General features: G+C 43.7%; 2 protein-coding genes across 3 annotated transcripts; both read left to right on the top strand.

The window, feature by feature from the left end:
• The first annotated feature begins 6 nt into the window (after window positions 1–6).
• On the top strand, window positions 7–1943 carry LOC108034568 (uncharacterized). Its single transcript, XM_017109499.3, has 3 exons — window positions 7–161; window positions 1356–1439; window positions 1503–1943. Exons 1-3 carry the CDS (start codon window positions 116–118, stop codon window positions 1778–1780), a joined length of 408 nt encoding a protein of 135 aa, XP_016964988.1. The 5' UTR covers window positions 7–115; the 3' UTR covers window positions 1781–1943.
• A 3574-nt stretch (window positions 1944–5517) lies between these two features.
• On the top strand, window positions 5518–17130 carry LOC108035513 (ammonium transporter Rh type A). 2 transcript variants are annotated; one of them, XM_044094968.2, is made up of 9 exons: window positions 5518–6050; window positions 8100–8268; window positions 9016–9181; window positions 9770–10031; window positions 14116–14306; window positions 15174–15368; window positions 15434–15527; window positions 15702–15804; window positions 16442–17130. In XM_044094968.2, exons 1-9 carry the CDS (start codon window positions 5882–5884, stop codon window positions 16599–16601), a joined length of 1509 nt encoding a protein of 502 aa, XP_043950903.1. In that variant the 5' UTR covers window positions 5518–5881; the 3' UTR covers window positions 16602–17130. The 2 variants fall into 2 exon arrangements, with proteins under 2 accessions (XP_043950903.1, XP_016966665.1); XM_017111176.3 differs by lacking the exon at window positions 16442–17130 and adding an exon at window positions 16061–16322 and having other exon boundaries at window positions 5535–6050.
• Window positions 17131–19944: the final 2814 nt, after the last annotated feature.

Genomic DNA, 19944 nt, shown 5'->3' with positions numbered 1-19944 from the left:
ATCACGCACAGGTTTTTAGTTCCACTTTGGAGTTGACGACGTGCGTTACAAACTTGGCTAACAGCTGAAAGCGAACAGAAGTTTTTCGAACGACGAACCAACGAAAGCGACGGAAATGAAGTTGGCTAAGAAGTGCTCCACCTACTTGGTGATATGCCTGGGTAAAGTTCTGCATACTCGTTTGAATCTGTTGGGTTTTGAGTGCGTATCTGCGAGATACGTACTTTTCGTGAGTGTGTGGACCGAGGATTGTGTAGCCGTGGGACCAAGCTGCATTGTAGTTCGCTGCTGCAGCCAAAGTATCTCGGAGGTGTGGGCTTTAATGACCCAACTTCAGCAATGGGAGACTTTAACGATGAGTAACTAGGCCAAGTGTGCGTCACACAATCGCCCACAAGAAAACTCTACAAAAATGTGTGCTTATCAGTGCGGTTTAGATAAGCACTGTTTACTCATTGTTGCCCCATCCAAGGGGTGTTTACTTCAGGGCGTGGTGAATCAGAAAGAAAATCCTCAGAGCCAAGGCTTAGTTGTCAATAAATAAATCCGAAATCATTGCCGTTTCATGCAATTTTGATTAGGCCAAAAGTACAATGCCCCTAAGCCGGAAGTGGCCAAATCTCGGTAATTATTTCGCATATAAATTATGGAAATATGTTGAGCAAAAAATGGCTGAAAACAATTAATTTCGGTTAGCGGCTGGCCAACGCAACTCGGTCGCATTCTAAGCCACATCCATTTGGCGGATTGGTTTTTGTCACAGGCCTAGTCTCCAATGAATCACCGCCTAATCGAATCGCGGGGGGAAATCAATACAACTAAATCCATTTAATATTTCATGCGCAAAATGTGCCGAACGAGCTGAACCAAAACAAACAGATATAAAATGTTATTAATTAAAAATGCATTTTGATAATTTTACGTGAAATCGAGTCTGACATCCGCAATGGGGAAACAATGGGGAAGATACAAAAAAAAAAAAAAACACAGAGCTCACATTCATCAACAAAGTTGGCGCGCGCGCGATTTTGGCTCACTCAGAATCAACCTTTTTTGTGGATTTTGGCTTGGCTCTGTTGTTAAACATTTTCTCAATAATTAATTGTTAATATCTTAACAAGTCTGCGCACAGCTGAAGATCTATATGATGAATGGTCTTGTGGTTATTTCAATGAGTTCCGTTTGGCTGCTTTGTGGCTTGGGCTTGATGGATGCTTCAAAGCCAATGCCGCATTCTCGACGGGCCACCTTCGGCCACACGCGGCGGTTGGGTAAAAAATTATACAAATCACTCCCAGAAAACATGCTCGAGTGCCCCCACCTCCAATGTATCTTTTTCGCTTTTTATTTCGCAGTTCTGCTGGCTTGCTTCTTGCAGGAATCGGAGGCCACGCGCCGTGTGAACCGCGGTCGTCGCACCCTCACCCGCAGATACTTCAGTAAGTGGTGGCGTATACGTGATCGATTCTGAGACATTGCTAATCCGCCTCGTTTCCCCACAGCTGGCCTTGCCATCCCCGGCTGGGCGCTGATCGTGTGCGTTGCCCTGACTGAGCTGCTCGTTGGCGGAGCCCTCTACTTCGTCCTGAAGAAGGTGATCCTGGACAAGGAGCCCGAAGATACGGCCACCTCGTATACTCCCGCCCAGGGACATACCACGGCACCCACCTACACTCCCGCCCAGACCCATGAGACGGGAGCCACCACCTACACGCCCGCCCAAAACCATGAGACGGCCAATGTGACTCCCACGCCCACACATGCCACTGCAATCGCTTAGGAAGGAGTAGTATTCCAGCTAAAGAGTTCAAATCAGTTTAAATTCCGCCATAAACTAGCGTTATGGCCATTTATTCAACACCCACAGAACACATGTGCCCTTTGTTTGCCTTCGATTTCGAATAAAATCATTTGTCACTTGGCTGGCGCCAAACTAGTTCATATTTGTGTGGCTAAACGCTTCTCAAACGATGGATTCGCTGACTCTTAACGTTTTATTGCACCCGCTATGTATCCGCCCAATATCGATCCAGTTTGTCTACTGATCGTCTGCATCACACGCAGCTCTAATTTAGTACTAATTAAACTAAACTGGTTTCGTTAGAGGGAGCTTGGCATAGTCTATCATAGAGATGAAGATCAAATATAGTCAGTGGCTAGAAAAAATATGAAGCACACTTTTGGGGATTTGTTAGAAAAGATCTTAGCTATTTTCTAGCTAGTTGGTTTATCTATAAGATACTGAATACTTGAGTGATTTCCCTTGACTAAGAGTTACTTTTTTCCATTACTTTTCTAGTTTATTGCGTTTTTTAAAGCACTTCCGTAGCCCTACTGCAGTATTTCAATAGCTCGCCAAGACTGCATTTGATTATCCCGCTCTCAAGCGAATCATTTTGCCCCAGATTCCAGATTCGGGAATTGAGCTGTCCCCGCTTTGTGTGCTGGCATCCGAGGCTATATCGCTGACTGATTTCGGTGCCACTTGGGATGCGGCGGCCACTTGAAGCCGCTCCCCCGTTTTGCCGCTGACAAATCGAAATTTATTATAAACGCAATTGAAAAATCCCCAGTGCGCCACTTCAGCTGGATCTCTAAGCTGCTACACAGTGCGCTCTGGATGGATCCCGGCGAATCGGAATCCCGGCCAAGTCAAGGGCCCGGCAGCCAAGTAGCCAAGTAGCTGTAAATGCCAACAATTGGCGCAACCGAAAGCCCTTCCGAAGCTCCGCGGCGCGGTGAGGGGGCGGTAACCAAAGCGGATTCCAAAATTGACACAAAACAGACAAAAAGCGAATCGCTTAGGCGCAGCCACCCAAAACCACCCTGTACCATCCCATCCCGATCCCCACTTTCAGACATGAGTGCAGTGGCAGCCAAAAATTGTGCAACTGGAGCGACACTGGAATGCTGCACTCAGAGAAATATATTTATGTTTGAAAGGTTTTTCAATTCAGAGGTTTATGAAGTTATTGAAAGCAACATTTCAGTGGATCAACAACGTTATTTTTATTTTATCCCCATAAATTTGTAATAGTTTTTGCTAGACAAGGGACCTTTCTAAATTAAAAATCAAAAATATAAAGAAAACTTTTTTGTAACTTAAAGTAGCCTAAACTGTTCACTGTAGGTTAATTTTGAATTTGAGGTGAGTACTTAAAAAAAATAAATATATAATATAATATATAATATTATTCCCTAAAGTAAGAGCTACATTTTTTGCAGTGCTTGTGGACCAGCTAGGATTCCTCGCCATATACTTGGGCTTTCGCAGGAAAGCCACACAAAACAGTGCTGTTATGTTCCCGAAAGGACTTTCGCCCCGAATGGGAATGCAAACACGGTGCATATGGCCAGGGAGCGGCGCTCGGGCAATTGTTGGGGGTCAGCTGGGGCAGTGGCTGTAGCCGGAGCTGTAGCAGCAACTGCTGCAGCCGGAGGTCCTTCGACGAGCGGCAGTCCTGGCAGCCACTGTGCACTGCTACTCCGGACACTTGGCCGGGCTTAGGCGAGTGTTTGTGGGGTGTTAAAGTTTATCAACATATCGTCAACGTTGTTGTGCCGTTGTCTGACAACAGTGGCTCATATTTATTTATGGCTCAGCTGGCACCTCCCCACATGACCCGGACTGGCCGCTCGGAGGGGCACTTGTGGCCGGAGTTTGGACGCAATCCTGACAGTTTGGCAGCCGCTCGGCCGGGTTATCGCCTCTTTTCCTGACGCTCTGGAGCGCCGCTTTTCTGGGATTTAGACATGTACGCTTGTTGTAAACAACAACATTAACAAGGGTTTGCCAGGACACTCATAAGCATTCATTGGAAATCCCTTTCGATTTATTTGCGTATTCAAACGGAAACATTTAAAGTGATTGCGGATGCAAATTTCCCTCCCAAGTAGGCAACACGGAATCGCTCTGATGTGCCACCGCCACCTGCCCTTTCGACCCCGGGATGCCTTTCCTTTCTCTCGCTTCCCTGCTTTCTTTGCTTTCACTGTGCTTTCTTCCTTTGTCGAACTGTGTGTGTGAGTGTGTGCGGATTTCCAAGATATGAGCGCGTGCCTGGCAACATTTGTGGTTTTTGCGCAAACTTCACACATTTTCTTATGTGGGGCCTGCTTTGCCTTGCCTTTTTATTGTTGCCAGCGCCATGAGAATTTCAATTTTCACACAGGTGCACTTGTGTTTGTTGAAAAAATAAATATCAATCATACGCCCCAGTGGCCTCTGTGAGTTTTGGCCCCCCACTTTTATGAGTTCTCTTTATTCGATATGGATATTTGCTCGAGCAATTAGCAGAACGCTCCCCAGATTTTCAACTTCAACTCGGTTATATGTCAGTAGATGGATTTGCTACCTGCTCCAGTTGCAACAGTAGCTTAGCTTAAATAAAAGTATTTTTGTGATATTCTGTTGATGATGTTAAAATTTGTTGTTTTCAAGGAATGATTTTGTATTTCGATTTCAATATTCAATAAAATACAAAATACTAAAGTAATTTCATTTGAATTGTTTTAATGTATGCCATTTTAAGTTTGTTTTTCTGATACTGTTAGTCTGAGACTAAATTAATTTTTGCAACAATTTTTCCCCCAATAGTTTGTGGCCGCTTCAAACATTCGCAACTGGAAGCTTTTGGCACTTGTGTGCTACCCGTCGCGCTTTTATATGCCCATTAAGTTCGCACTAAACCACTAAAAAAGGCTGTTAATCAGCTGAAATTGCTTGAACAAACCGCAAAAAGCCGAGTGCAGGGGCTCATCGATGAGCGGCGATCTGCGATCGAGTCAGCTGCTCCAGTTGGGCAGTATTCCACTTTACGACCCTTCATTTCGGCTGTCAGCATGTTAATTACCCTGCGGCAACTACTGGGTATGTGGTGTGATTAATTGGTGTGTAGACAGATCCCCAGCCGAATCGCCTCTGTTGACACATGCACACACTCACCCAGGCCACGACAAGTGCCACTTGACCAGCACCGAGATTGCGGCCTATCAGTCAACGGGAGAACTCCTCCTAAGTGGCTCAACCGATTGGCCCAGAGTCAATAACAACACGCTCAATGGGGGGAATTCGTTAAAGTCTAAGCCACTTTCACCTTCCGGGCCGGGCCATTCAGAGGCGTTTATGCAAATCGGCCGGCTGCAACAGCTCCAAAATGCAGTCTGAGGATAAATTTGTAACGAATTACCAATCAATTGACCAACGAAACAAACAAACCAAACCGAAACGAAACCAGACTTTTGGGTGGAGAGACCGCAAAGGAGGTTTCTGGGCAGCCTTGTAAAACGATTTGGATTTGAATTCGGCTTCGGAACTGAAATTGAAATTGCAATGCAGCTAAAACAAAAACAATTTAAATATAATGGAACCGCAACGACTCGGTCTCGGTCTCCGGAGGGGCAATGTGAATAATTCAGCAAGAGCACCGAGGCGGCGGCGACTCTGCAAATTAAATCAAATAGTTATATCATGCGAGTAAATCGCTGTGGATATCGCACATACGCCCCGTTGACCGCAGGCCCCACTGGCAGCTACTTACACGCCGCGCTCATCGCTCCGGGCATCAGTACGCGCCCAGTGCTCAGCCGCAGCAGATCGTGGATGTGAACGGATGTGTATATATCTGCCTGTGTACATCTGGAGATAGCTCTAGCGTGCATCTGTGAGATACGAGTATTTGCACAGCCCGCGAGGGGGAGAAGGACTTCCTGGACCAGCCGTACACGTGCTGCATCGTCTGCGGCCGGGATCTGAAAAGCAAAAACTCCGGTTGCGACTGCGAGACAGAGTCTCCGTTTTTTACTCGAACTCCAATCAGCCGTTCCGTCTAGTTTTTGTGTTGTTCTCTGCCCGGGTTCGAACCATATTCCTCCTGCCACCATGCACTCGCCGGCTGCCAAAGTGTCGGGCTACGTCGTCCTGATGATTGTGCAAATAATCTTCCTGGTTCTATTCTGGCTGTTCGTGCGTTACGAAAAGACGGCGCTGCCCCGGGCCATCGACGACGAAGACGCTGGATCAGCAAACGAACACGTTTCCAAATATCCGCGTGAGTAGCTGGGATTTTCACCCCATCCTTTGTGGCATCCCCCAACGAAGGAGTCATGTTTTTAGCCTCTAAAATGAAGCATAAATGGGGTAGTATCTCTTTTTTATGGGTAAAGCTGAGATGCTTAGCCTTAAAAGTAATTTTATTGTAAATTTCTTATCAAAAATGTAAGACCTCCATGTCAAAATGTGTATATATTCGGCTTAATAGTTTTTGTTCTCTCACGAAACACTTTAAACTTAATTAGCAATTCATTTTAAAAATCTGACTAAGCTGAACAATAGTTTATATCATAGCAACAGTCAACTAAGAAACACCCACTTTTTTAAATCTCTAAATATGATTCTGAATAAACCACAAATATGCGAAAATATTTGTTGACCAAACTGTTTTTATAGGCCCTGCATATCAAGTATTCCTCTTTTGTTTAATTAGCCAGGCTGGGCTAATAGCCACTAAGTTTAAATCCACTCGGCCAAAGCTCAAACCATTTTGCTAATCAAGTTATTATTTATTTACGGCTTTAGTCAAGCTACCATTTTATTGTTTGTATTTTTAAAATATGTTTCTGTTGGTTAATTAGCCCGCTTTGTCTAATAAAAGTCACTTAAACCAAATGTGCATGGCAACAGTGCAAACATTTCATGCTGACAAATCAAATACAAAAGTTTTTTCATACGTTAGTGAATTTATTTACATGGAACCCCTGAAATTGCACCTCTTGTGTGGGCAGAATGGTTATATATTTAGATTCACCCCACTAAAATAATAGCAAACGTGCAACAATATCAGTTTCGGTATTTGTACACGTTATTTCTGTATTATTGTTGCTTTGTGCGCTCGGTAGTTTTGTGCAATTGAAGTCAGTGCATTTCATCAAATATCATCCAAATTATTTTTAGATCTGCCCTTTAAAAGAAGCCACAAAAAAGAGAAAACTTGTATTTTTAGCTCTGTTCCTATAATTATTTTCTCTTTGTTAATTAGCCGCGTAGGTCTAAAAAGACACTAAACCCAAGGGAACTTGGCAACAGCTCTCGAGCATGTTCTTATTTTGAAATACAGTTTGTTTTTCTGCGGCTCGAAAAAAGTTAACAAATTAATGATCAATAGAGACTTTATTAATTCATTGAAAAAACGATTGATCTTATGCCGTTTCAATGGCTATGAATTAAAGGCGTAGAGATAAGCTCCGAAAATAGAAATGTATCTACAATAAAAATTAAATTACCCTCTTGAATATTCTGCAATTGAAATGTATACATCCCATTGATAACCAAATAATTAAAAGAGCAGAAAGAGAATGGAGGGAATTTGGATGCAAAACGGTCAAAAACAATTAAAAGGACACCAAGTTGGAGCTCTAAATCAAAGCCCACATAAAGCTATTACCCATGCATCGGCGGTATAAACTCTAGTCCTGTTCTATTTCGGGGGAATGGGGTGGAGGCGGGACAAGGGCAGGACCCGCATTGTTTGCCAAGTGTTGGCGGGTCATAAATAAATGAAGTTCTTTTTCGCACAGTCTCCGCAGTCTTTCGGGTCCCGTGGCACCAATTCCATTAATTACTTCAGCCACTGTACAGGGCACATAGTACATTTTGCCGAACTGAAACGAACCGAAAGCGAACAATGGGACATGCGACACACACGCGCACAAATGAATAATTAAAGTCATTAATTTCAATTTATGCAAATGCGTCTGTAAACAACTTGTTGCAATTCATAATAAATAAATTAAACCGTATTTCACACTAATTGCACCCGCGCGGGCACACATACGCACACAGGGGATGTTTCTGGGGGGCTGTGGGTGGTGTAAAAGTGGGTGGCAGGCGGTGGGTATGTGTGGTTGTATCCACACCCCACTATGGGGCAGCCGCCGCTGCGTCTTGGTGCCCTGGTGACATCAATCTCAATGCAATTGACTTTTGGCAGCAGACAATTGGGCGGTTAATTGAAACGACTTGACTCTATTAATTGGCAGCCCAGCTGGCCAGGACAGACTGCCCCTCCTCCTAGCATCTAATCCTGCTGATTTCCCCACAGACTTCCAGGACATCCAGGTGATGATCTTCATCGGCTTCGGCTTCCTGATGACCTTCCTGCGCAAGTACGGCTACAGTGCCACTGGCTTCACCCTGTTCATGGCCGCCTTGGTGGTCCAGTGGTCCGTTCTGATGAAGGGGTTCCTTCACCTGGAGGACGGCAAGATCAGGTGAGCTCCGGCCAGCCGGCTTCAATTTATTAATTGCTTGACTTCGAGTTCAGAGCCAAGCTGACAGCCGGCCACAAAGCAAATAAGATTGCGATGTCAAATGAAGAAAAATAGCCCGAAGCTGAAAATGAATTCAAGCAATTACTTTAAATGAAGAAGTCAACCTGAGGGGCAGGAACAGCAGGCAGAGGCTTCGGGTGGAGTCCTCTACTTATGCTAAGTGAAATGGGCAGCAGTCCCAAGTCAAATGGCAAACAAAAGGACGAGCAGCTGTAAAAAGAGCCAGTGGAGCTGACAGTCAAATGTACTGGAATAAATAAATTATCGGAAGTCAAAACATTTTGAAAGTTGATAAACAAAATTGAATTTTAAAAATTTTATTAGCTTTTTGAAAAATAAATTAAGTAGTGGTAACCAGTAGTGTTAAATGCAGTAAACATATTTAACTATTTATTTATCAGTATATTTTTAGAACATTATCCTAATGCTTTAAGGGACTGAAATATTTTGTAGTTTAAAAAATCCTGCTTATATTAAACTGACTGTTTCTCTTCGAAGCTGAATTTCTAAATTCCCTTTTATATTTTCCTGTGTAGAAACATAAACCTTCTTCAAATGCTTTAAAATGTATTCCATTTCATTTGGCGACCATTTCTGGCAGAAGTTGCAGCCATTTTTTATGCGGCCGAGGGCGTGTCACCTGTCGCACTTCCTGCTCATCGCAATTCCCACCTTTTCCGCCCACAGCCTCTCCCTGGAGAACATCATTGATGCGGATATTGCCGCCGCCGTGCCCCTGATTAGCATGGGCGCCCTCCTGGGCAGGACCACGCCCATCCAGCTCCTGTGCATGTCCATCTTCGAGGTGGCCCTCTTCGCGGCCAACGAGTACCTGGCCCTGCATGTTTTCAGTGTGAGTAGGGGCTGAATATTTATTATTGATCAACCAGCAAGCATATTTCCTAATACATTTCCGTAAATTGTGACCAAATATCTATTATTTGCCTAATACTTATTTATGAAAATGAATTTAAACAGGTCGTGACAAATGGGTCATGCCATATGCAAGCCGAATTAAAATGCATGCCGAATTGGGGTGATAATTTTATGCAGTTCGGGTTGTTAGAAAAACAGGCAGATAATTTCCATAAGCTTATTCAGAGCAGCGCAATAAATCCGAAAATAAAATGTGCACAATATTACGAGAAGGAATGACATTTCGCTAATGCCTCCAATGGCATGGGCATTATAATTACATGAATTTTAAAATATTTTATAAGCGTGAGTGTTAACTTAATTAGAAGGACTAAAGAAGCATTTTTTCATATTTTTTGAACTTTATTATTTACTTTAATTCTATTAATACTAATACACATATATTTAATTAATACATTTCATTAATCAATGGTCAAGTGGCCTTCTTTCTTTCCCTAAATAAGTATAATTTTATTAATATATTTATTAGCATGTGTATGGTTCCCAACTGGTTTATTCTTGACAGATCTGCGACTGCGGAGGCTCCATCACCGTCCACGCCTTCGGCGCCTACTTTGGCCTGGCGGTGGCTCTGATGCTGAGGCCCGCCAGCGACCAGAACGAGGCGGGAAAGCTGGAGGGCGCCAGCTACACCTCGGACATCTTCGCCATGATCGGCACCACCTTCCTGTGGGTGTACTGGCCCAGCTTCAACTCCGTCCTGGCCGAGGGAGCCGGCGGCGAGCGGGCCATTTTGAACACGTTCCTGTCATTAGCCGCGGCAACAGGTGAGTCACGTGCCCCGGCAATTAGCCGGCTCAAGTGGAGGGCAGCTGGAGGACATTCCACCAGCGTCCATCGTCCATCGTCCACCGTCCATCTCCGGACATATCTTCCGGCCATCTTCGCCCACTCGCACAGGCCTACACGCCCGACCGGGCCATTCCTATGGGCTCCTTAGGCCTTGTTAATTATAATGTTGGCGGGCCTATTAGCACGGCTCCCGATGAAATTGAAAAGGCTCGCAGGCAGATCTTCGCCCCCGCCCAACGACCCTTTTCAGGTCCTTTCGCATGCGGCTCACAAACTAATTAAATGTCAAATAGTTTCGTTAACACATTTGAAAATTTATTTTGAGCACGTAGCGCACATAAAAACGAGTCAGCCTGTCCGGCACTGGCCTGGTCTGGGTCTGGGCGGGTCAGTAGTCGGTAGTCACAGGCAAATCCCATTCAGGTCCAGTCCTGACCAGGCACATATAGAAAATGTGCTAAGAGCAGCAGCCCGGGGTCGGGCTTTGCCTTGGTTGACTCGCTCGGTTAATGTAAATAACAAAACACAAATTAAATGTATACAAAGGACGCCGGCAGCAACAAGAGGAAGGGCAGTAATAATAGTAGGGCCAGCAGCTGAGATAAGCCAGCCGGGGATGGGGCGACACTTGGCTAACTGTGGCCAGAGTCTCGCCGGCTTTCTGCTCCGGCTCTTCTGGCCATGGTATTAAAGCCCTCACGTTACGGTGGCCGAGGCAACACCTTAAAAGGCGCATGAGTAGCCAAGAGTTGCGTGAATTTTAGGATGAGTAGGTCGTCTAAAAAATACCCTGAAAAATGATGTTACTTTAAAATATTTTAAATAATAAAAATCATTTCTATCATTAATAATATTATATATTTTGCAATATTTACTAATAAAATGTTTCCTTTAATATTTACACATTGCTGCTTACATTTTTGTTCTGCAACAATGAAATAATTTCAAAAACCCAATGAAAGCCATTTCCTGTGCTCCACTTTCCGAATCAAATACAATTTTTATTTGAACTAAAGATTTAAATTATTTATTCCACTGCCAGCAATTAAATAATGTGTATATTTCCACATTGGTTGTTAAATATTTTGCCAATTTAAAAATTCTTTTGGCAAAGTTCATTAACTTTATATGCTGAACAAAGAACACTTCACAGTGATTTTCGCATTTTTAATTGCCCGAATGGAATGCATATCGTACATATCAAGTATAAATGAATCGAATTGCATGTTTTCGTGAGTACCACTTGTTAGTATTTCATTTTGCTTTTTCGCCCATAATTTCTTTGCTCTTTGAAAGCACTCTCAGCTCAGCTATACATCTTAATTCGAGTTAAAAATTCTCGTCCCAATAAAGTGCATATTCAGATTTAGTTGCAATTCATAACCAGGCCAGGAAAACCTTAATCAATGGATTCCAATCTGGGCGGCCGAGTGGGATGACCCCAACCCATGGATGGGCATCATCCTAGGGTATCCGAGATGGGGCCTGCCGGGGGTGCGGGGACGGACATTTTATCCGGAAGGATGTGCGATTAGTTGAGTCAACGTGCGGCTCCGTCCGTTGCAGTGGCCTAAGCCCCTCACCCACCCACTCCCGCATGTCCTTCCCGGCGTGTCCTTGTCCGTTCGCTGGCCGGTTGCTTGGCTCACTGGTTGTTCCCTTAATTAAACTAAAGCTGGGGTTCAGTTCAATGCTGAAATTAGAGGCGGTCTGGTGGGTGTGGCCACGCCGGCCCATGTCGGCCATGCGGGCGGACATGCATGGCCTGGCCAGCAGGATTGGTTTTGGCCTGGAGCAGGAGTAGGAGCCGGTCCAGAAGGGGTCCGGATCAGACGACGCCATTTGGTGTCCGAATGCGGCGCCAACAGCAAAAATACGCCCCAGTTGTTGTTTTCACACCAGGCACAAAATGAGCCGAAACGGCGTCTGGACCTTCTACTAGGAATGCACAGTGAAAAATAATGATATAGGAATGTTTTCACAAAGAAACTTCAGTCAATACATATATAATTTTTATTAAAAATGTATGCTTTAAAGCAGAGCCCAAAGCAGTGAAGATATGAAGTTCATATTTCTACAAAATGTTTTTCTACAGTTTGGTTTCTGATTTATATTGTTATTCGATGAGTTCTTTCTAGAAACAAATATATTTAAAAAACTTATTTACTAGCAGTTATTCAGGAAAGAGTACCTAGTTTAAGGCACCTTCACTTAATATATAAAGTTTATTGTATGTATGTGGGTATGCAAATTATAAGATAAAATAGTTACTTAAAATGATATGCACCATTAAAATATTAATATTTAAATGTTCCATAGCATGAATTAAAATGTCAATATACAAACCAGGAGTTTAAATATTCATTAATTATTATTAGTTGGCCATGGGAGATTATACCTTCAACACAGTAGTTATCAAAAGTGTTTATCTTTGAGTAGACAGGCAAATTAATTTATTTTCTACTGTGTGCCTTTTGGTTTGGGTACGTTTAGAGCTCCAGTCTGGTCAGCAGGGTGGATTTTTAGGGGTCGAAAGAGGGCCGTCAGAGGGGGAGGCTGCCCGCATTGGCCAACAACGCTAAGCACAAAACACATTTTACAGTCGCAAGTGACACCATTGGCGTTAATTTAAATTGTTTAATGTTCGGGCAGGAGCAGGCAGCAGCAACTAAACAAGAGCAACGGCAGCAGCTGATGTCCTGAATCCTGAATCTCGGATGCCGTTGGCTTGGCTTTGGTTTAGTCCTCGAGCAGGACGACGAGGACAGGCAGGACGAGCCGGACGGGGAGCGGCTGTAAAAAAGCTGTTTAATTGATTTTTAAGCCAGAATTTGCTGTTCTCGTTGTTTTGCGTCGCCCGGACAACGTCAAAAGCTGTTTTGAAATTGTTGCGGTCGGAGTTCCCCTCTGCGGACCCGTCCCTGCTCGCCCGACGGCCGGTCGGTTGAGATTTGCCTTACTTATTTGCAGTGGCCAACCGACGCCTGGCCCCAACTAATTTATGCAAATTATTATGGCTGCAACATATGCTCCGCCATAAAATGGAGATTTTTAAGTATTTAGTGTTATTCAGCCGAGATTTATGCTGGCTGCCGGTCATAAACTGAAGCGTCCTGGTTTTGTTATTTTGCCGTGCTGTGGCCACTGGCCAGCGGAAAGGCGACATAATACTGGGATGAGACCGGGGGCACCTCCCCCGGTTGCAAAACCCCGGGAAATCCAACGGGATCTTGCCACTGTCGTGTTTACATTTTTATTAGTTCTGTGTTTATTGCAAAAGTGCGGTTCAGTTGCTGTCGTTGTGCTGGGTGTGTCATTCCTGCTGCTCGAGTGATTAGCGATAGCTGCTCGTTGGTCTTAGAGAACCTTAAAAGGAAGGTTTATGAATGCGGGGGATTTTAGCATGCAACACGGTTTGCTTACTAGAGAAACTAGCAGTGAGTCTATACAGAGGAATTGCAGGATTTGCTGTGCCACAAGTCGTATACGTGATTTTCCTGTTTAATGTATCATTTGCAATTGGTTGAGTTTTTACAGACGACTGTTTGTAGACTGATTTAACTAGGGAGCGACAGTAAAGAAGACCACTTTCAAGATATATAGGTTGTTCATTATGAAGTTATATAATTGTATCTCAAAATATTGATAATTTTAGCCAGCCATTAAGATATTTACTTAAGGATATATTTTCCAACGTGAAAGGAAAAGAAATTGAATTTTAAATGTAATTTATTAATAATACTCCCCACTAATTCATTAGAAAATTTAAAAAACAACTAACTCCCGACCAAGCTCCCCATAAAGAACGCCACACTCAAGCCATCCCCAGTACCTTTGCGCACCCTAATGAACCTACCTGGGACTCATTCAAAAATGCATTAATATCATGTAATTAAGCCAGTCCATTCGAAACTCACTGGCCGGGCTTCATTCAATCCGCCCGCCAACCATAAATGCGAGCCGCAGCCTCCCTTCCTGCGTGTTTTAGCCGTGTTCTGCGCTGTTCCCTTCCTGGCAATATCATCCTAACGCCCCGCACTCCCTTGGTTTATTTCGCAGTGACCACCTTCGTCGTATCCGCGCTTGTCAGCCACGAGAATAAATTGGACATGGTGCACGTGCAGAACTCGACCCTCGCCGGCGGAGTGGCCGTGGGCACGGTGTGCAACCTGCTGCTCGGCGCCCACGGAGCCGTCTTAATTGGCATTATCGCCGGCACGGTCTCGGTGCTCGGCTATCGCTATTTAACCGTAAGTTTGGCAGGCTGAAACTCGCCGCAAAAAAAGGAGAAAAACTGAAAACCCAAAAGGGGCATTCTATGCGCTCCACAAAACCCGACATGCAAGCATAAGCCCGCTATTCAAATCGCGAACCCGGAATGGAACCAGAACTATACTCATCTGGCTGGCGGTGGCTTCGCTTTAATTAGTGCGCCCAGGAAAAATGCGACGCTAATGAGTAAAGTTTGTTGCCCGCCGGTCAGCCGCATCCCGGAATCCGGCGGACTTCCATTTGCATTACGGCCACGCAGCACCGAAATCCGCGCGGGTTCCCCCTGTCGGTTCCGCTCGCTGGAGCAGCAAATAAATTTGCACTTTTCAGATGACACACTGACTCCCTGGCCGTGTTTCACTTTTATTCAATTTAATGCCGGCACTGGCCATAAATTACTATACTTCGAATACAGACAGCAGATCTAACTTGTTGAGAATTTAAGGGAAATTAATGGCTTCCGTCTTATACATATTAGGTCTTAAGTTGTTGTGGTTTCAGCATGAATGGATTTATTACAAATAAATCAAATCAATACGTTAGCTCACCTCTATATCAAATATTTGATAATAAATCCTAAAGGCTACTTAAGAAATAATAAACTGCTTTTGAGTATGATTACGTAGTACATTTGCAATGACTTAAAAAAAGTTAATTTTCAAAGTAGTTTTCTTTTTTATTTTATTATAAAGAATAAGTTCTTCCTAAGTGTTTTTGAGGAGAGAGATACTTAAATTGGAAAAGTGACATATTTAAAAAAAAAATTTTATTAGCATCTTTAGGTTATAAAGTTTCTGTTATTCATTGCACATAGTCCACTTATAGTCCCTTGAACTGCTTTCCAGCCCTGGATGACCGCCAATCTGAGGCTGCACGACACCTGTGGCGTGCACAACCTGCACGGCATGCCGGCCCTGATTTCGGCCATTGCCTCGGCCATTTACGCCTCGATGGCCTCCGTGGGCGAGTACCAATCCGAGCTGCAGGACATTTTCCCGGCCATGGTGGGCACCAACGGAACCGAGACCAAAATCATGGGCGTGAGTATCCGTGCCCGGCTGTTCCGGCGGTGGGTGTTAATCCTTTTTGGAACCGTTTCCCACAGGGCCTTGGCCGGAGCGCCACTTCGCAGGCGGGCTACCAACTGTTTGGCATTGCTGTCACTCTGCTTATAGCCATTGGCGGCGGGATTTTGACAGGTTAGTAGGGGACATATTTAAAAAAAATAGAAATTGGCTTGAAATCGAAATTTTGAAATTTTAGTAAAATTAGAAATACCGATAGATCATAAATTATTGATTATTGCTTTTTGTTTGTTTTCCTAAATGAAAAATGTGTGTTTAATCTCACCATCGTGTTTAATCCCGCCACAGGGGCCGTGCTGAAGTACACTAACTTCCGGAACCTGAAGAAGGACGAACACCACCAGGACGAGCACTACTGGGAGGTGCCCGCCGGAGAGAGCAAGGAGGAATAGTTAAGTGTGGCGCCTGCCAGATTGATTACAGCTCACGCGTCTCTAATGTGCCTTGTCTAACCACCTACGACTACTTATTATTATTTTACTTTATTTACATTACAATTACTACTGTACGAAATGCACGCGTTGCCATTGTGCCTGCCCTCATCAAAAATAGCTGAGAAAGTTTGCCAAATTGTTTGCCATTTCCGTTTTGCCTTGCCTTGCATTTGCATTGCATTTCGCTGATTTGATTTGCCGCCTTTTTTGCAGTGAACTAGAGAAAGTTGACGAGCTTTTGCTGTAAGCCAAACAATGCCAGGCCAAAACAGCAGCAGCCATGGGGAGGGACTGCTCCCAGGACAATGGGGTCCGGCCAATCCTTTCGCTGTCCTCGCCTGCTTCGCTTAATTTTTGTAGACATTTGTCGCATTCAATTAAAAACTCCAACAATTTACACATTTAATTAGCGCCGAGCACTGAAAAACAGTAAAAGCTGAAAAAAGTATTAGCAATAAAAATATTTTAAATGTGACACTCTGCTTGCGACCCTTTCTCCCCTTAACCCTTTGTGTATTTCGCATGCCGGGCGCAATTTTTAATGGAATTAAAATCATACACATAAAATGCAACAACGAATGTTGGCGCAAAAAGTTTAAATATGCTCGCCAAACTTTTGGATGACGATGCCGCCGTCGCCGCCAACTCGAATTCCCAGTCTGCCGCCAACTTTAATTGGCGCCCATTTCTGTTGCGCAACTGGAATGCAATTGTCCCCGCCAACAATTTGTATGTGCGCGGAGCTCTGCACTAGCAGCCGGCTAATTAAGTGGCCCAGGACAAAGTGCCAGCTAATTAGGCGACTTTTGGCAAAGACACCAGGACACCAAGACACCAAGACAGCCAGTAACCAGGCCACCACCTTCGCGATCAGCTTTCTTGGCTTTTCCGGCTTTCCACGGGCAGCTCAGCCGGCGATTAGCGCACCTGGCGCCGAAGGCCCGTAATCGCCGGACAAAGGCGAACCCGGAATAATGTCTTTCAAACGACTCACAGTCTTGGGAGAGAGCCACCACGGGGACCACTGGGCGATAAGCTGGCGGCCAACTACTTAAGTTGGCTTTGTCACCGGCCACAGACGCACAAACAAAGCCCAAAAGGCAAACAATTACCGGCGAAGAGTTCAACAAGTTTCAATAAAAATTGTCAGCCAATGTCTTGGCTTTAAGCCATATATATTGTAGGGCCATCGTGTTAAGTTCCTGGTTTTAAATTCACAAGTTGTAAATAAAATAATTTTTAAAAGCTTAAGAAATAGTTTTCACACATTGTTTTCTCTCTTAAAGGAATGTAAAATTGTCTGAAAAAGTGGAGGTATTTAAAAAAATAATAAAATAATATGGCGTCCATTTATTTTTCAATTCAATTAGCCTCAATTATACTTTTCCCGTTTTTCACTTTTAAATAGATGGCTTTTAATTATTTGTAAGCGTTTTATGACTCATAACAATTTTTACCAGTTATATGTGAAAAATCCTCTTAAAATATGGAAAATGTTAAAAAAAAAATATATATTAAATTTATACTTATAAAATCTTAGCTAAGGAAGCTTGCCTTTTAAAAATTGAATGTGAAATACAGAACACGCTTTTAGCTTGCTGAAAATCATTGAAATTTTATGATGGCTAATAAAAGTTGTCTACGGCAATAAAAAGCGTTTTCCAGTGAGAACAGTTCGATATAAAATTCCCCATAATTGGCTTTCCCAATTCGTTCTGCCATTGAACTGCCGAAAGTATCTTCCCTTCAGATCAATGGTGACCGAAAAATGCGATTCAAGCCTACTGTTTTCCGGGCTAAGCGGACTGAGGTTCCACGACGACAAGGCCGAGTAGTCAAATGAGTGGCCAGAGCTGCTGTCTGACCGGACTGCCAGACCAGTCTGGCCAGGACCTGGGCAGGAGGACTCGGAAAGGAGTCAAGGGTTGGACACAGGACGGGGGACAGGAGACCGAGTAGATTGTGCAATTTGGCAAAGTATTCCCCGGTGCACCGTTCCACTCTTTGGGCGGGCCAGCGCTGACGTCTCCGTCTCCCCATTTGCGGTTGAGTTTGTGATTGCACTTGGAAAAATAACATTTATATATAACATTTTCAAACTTTTGGTATATTTTTAAGCATATTTAGGAAATTATAACATTTTATGAGAACAGTTCTTTATAACTTTATCTTTATTTTAATCTTTATAAATATTTTCATCCCAGAGGATTATATATAGATAAAGGGGTAATAAAATATCTAAAAAAACAATTCATTAGTCTTATTTGGTATTTTATTTTTCACCTTGGGCTAACTAAAATACATTTATTAGTTATTTATTAGTATGAATGTTTATTATTTTATTGGTTACACACCTTGAGTATTTAAATACCAAAATAAAATACCAACTTAACTGTTGGTTGCGCTTTAAAGTGATAAAAAAAATAGATCAAAATTGCTTTTACATATTTTCTATCGTTTTATTGGTCGCCTAATTTTCTTGCAGTGCACGTCTGCCTGTGCTCCCGTCTAAGTGCTGTTTTATTGCATGTGGTTGACTGGTCCCCTGCCTTCCTTCGCTTCCTTGGATGGCCGTGCGCCGTTTGCCGTCCAGACGGGCGGACACTCACACGTCTATAATAATAATTAACAGCCTGAAACTGAAAGGAAAATATGTCGTCAGTCCAAATTTCGTCCCGTATTCACATTCGCCCCAGAATCCCCGCTGCGGCCTTTGAGCAGTAGTGCGCCCCTTCCTGCGCCACGAAGTATGCTGCATATTTTATGCATGCCCGCCGTAAAGGACAACTGTCGACCGAGGACTGAGGACTGCGGACTGTCGCCCGTGACACGGCTGCCATAAAAAGTGCAGGAGCCGGAGCGGGAGCAACAACAAGGACTGCAATTAAGGCAACTTTAAGCGCGTTGACAACTCTGCCGGCAGCCCGACATTGACTTTGTACTTCCTTCTGCCTTCGACCCTCTTTTTTAACCTCACCATTTGGCTGCAACAAATTGTTGGCCATAGTTCTTCCCATTGTAGCTGGCTGCCTTTTGCTCCGGAATGTTGGACGAGCTGAGCAGCTGGGGATTTGTTGGCGTTAGTGTTGGTTTTAGAGCTCCTTGTTCTCGTTGTTGCAGGAAGCCTCGGACTCGGATTCGGATTCGGAGACGGAAGCTTGTACAGCATTTTGCAACAGTAATTTTTCGGGTGTTGTTTCCACCGGCGCTGACAGTTCCCCCTTCTTTTATGGCCCGACAAATGTCCTGGTCCTGGCCCGATTTGAAAGGGTCGCCATTTGGTTAATGTTTCATCGAGGATCGGGGCTGCTGCCTCGGCTGCCCTTGTGGGCCGCTTGCAAAATTCATGATTTACGTTTAAGTGTCATTGGTGTTTAATTATTTAACCAGCCACGGGTCGTTTAAGCTGCCTGTCAACCGGGGACAACCGGGGACTGCGTTTCAGGTGACCCAAGGAGTCCATGATGCAAGCCCACACACGTGCGAGTTGTATTCGTTCGCCGGGGTCGTGGAGTCACTCCGGTTGGACTCCTGCTGCTCCGCCTGGTAGCGCTTTCCATTTCATTGGGAGTAGAGCACTCGAAGAAAATATAACTACTTGGAGTTGGCAAAGGAAACCACAAATGTATATAATATTAATAATAGATTTGGGTACGTTTCTTAAAATTAAAAAAAATATATATATAATCGAGGTTCGAAAATGATTTATTTATTTTTTATTACATAAACAAAATGTTTTCGATTCATATAATTTTAAAAAGTTACTAAAAATATTTATTTTAAGATGAAGATAAAATTATTTTTTTTTATATCTGCGTAATTTATTAATTGATTTATATCATTTTGATATTTTTGGGCTCTATTTTTTTAGTGTTTTTGCTAGCATTAAATAGTGTTTTTATTAAAAACCCAGTGCTACTCATTATTAAATTGTTTTTTTCTGTGTGTGATGGCTTTATTTGTGATTGGTTTTTTTTCGTGTGTAGAAGCAGACGACTACCAAAAATTCGAGCGTGTTCCTTGGCTTGCTTACATAAATATGCGCACTGGGCACGCAACGCCGGGGAAGTGGATGGGCGGGCCAAAAAAGGGGATTC

Source organism: Drosophila biarmipes, chromosome 3L (assembly GCF_025231255.1).
Source record: "Drosophila biarmipes strain raj3 chromosome 3L, RU_DBia_V1.1, whole genome shotgun sequence".
Taxonomy (NCBI): Eukaryota; Metazoa; Arthropoda; class Insecta; order Diptera; family Drosophilidae; genus Drosophila; species Drosophila biarmipes.
This window is presented reverse-complemented; position numbering and strand designations above follow the sequence as displayed.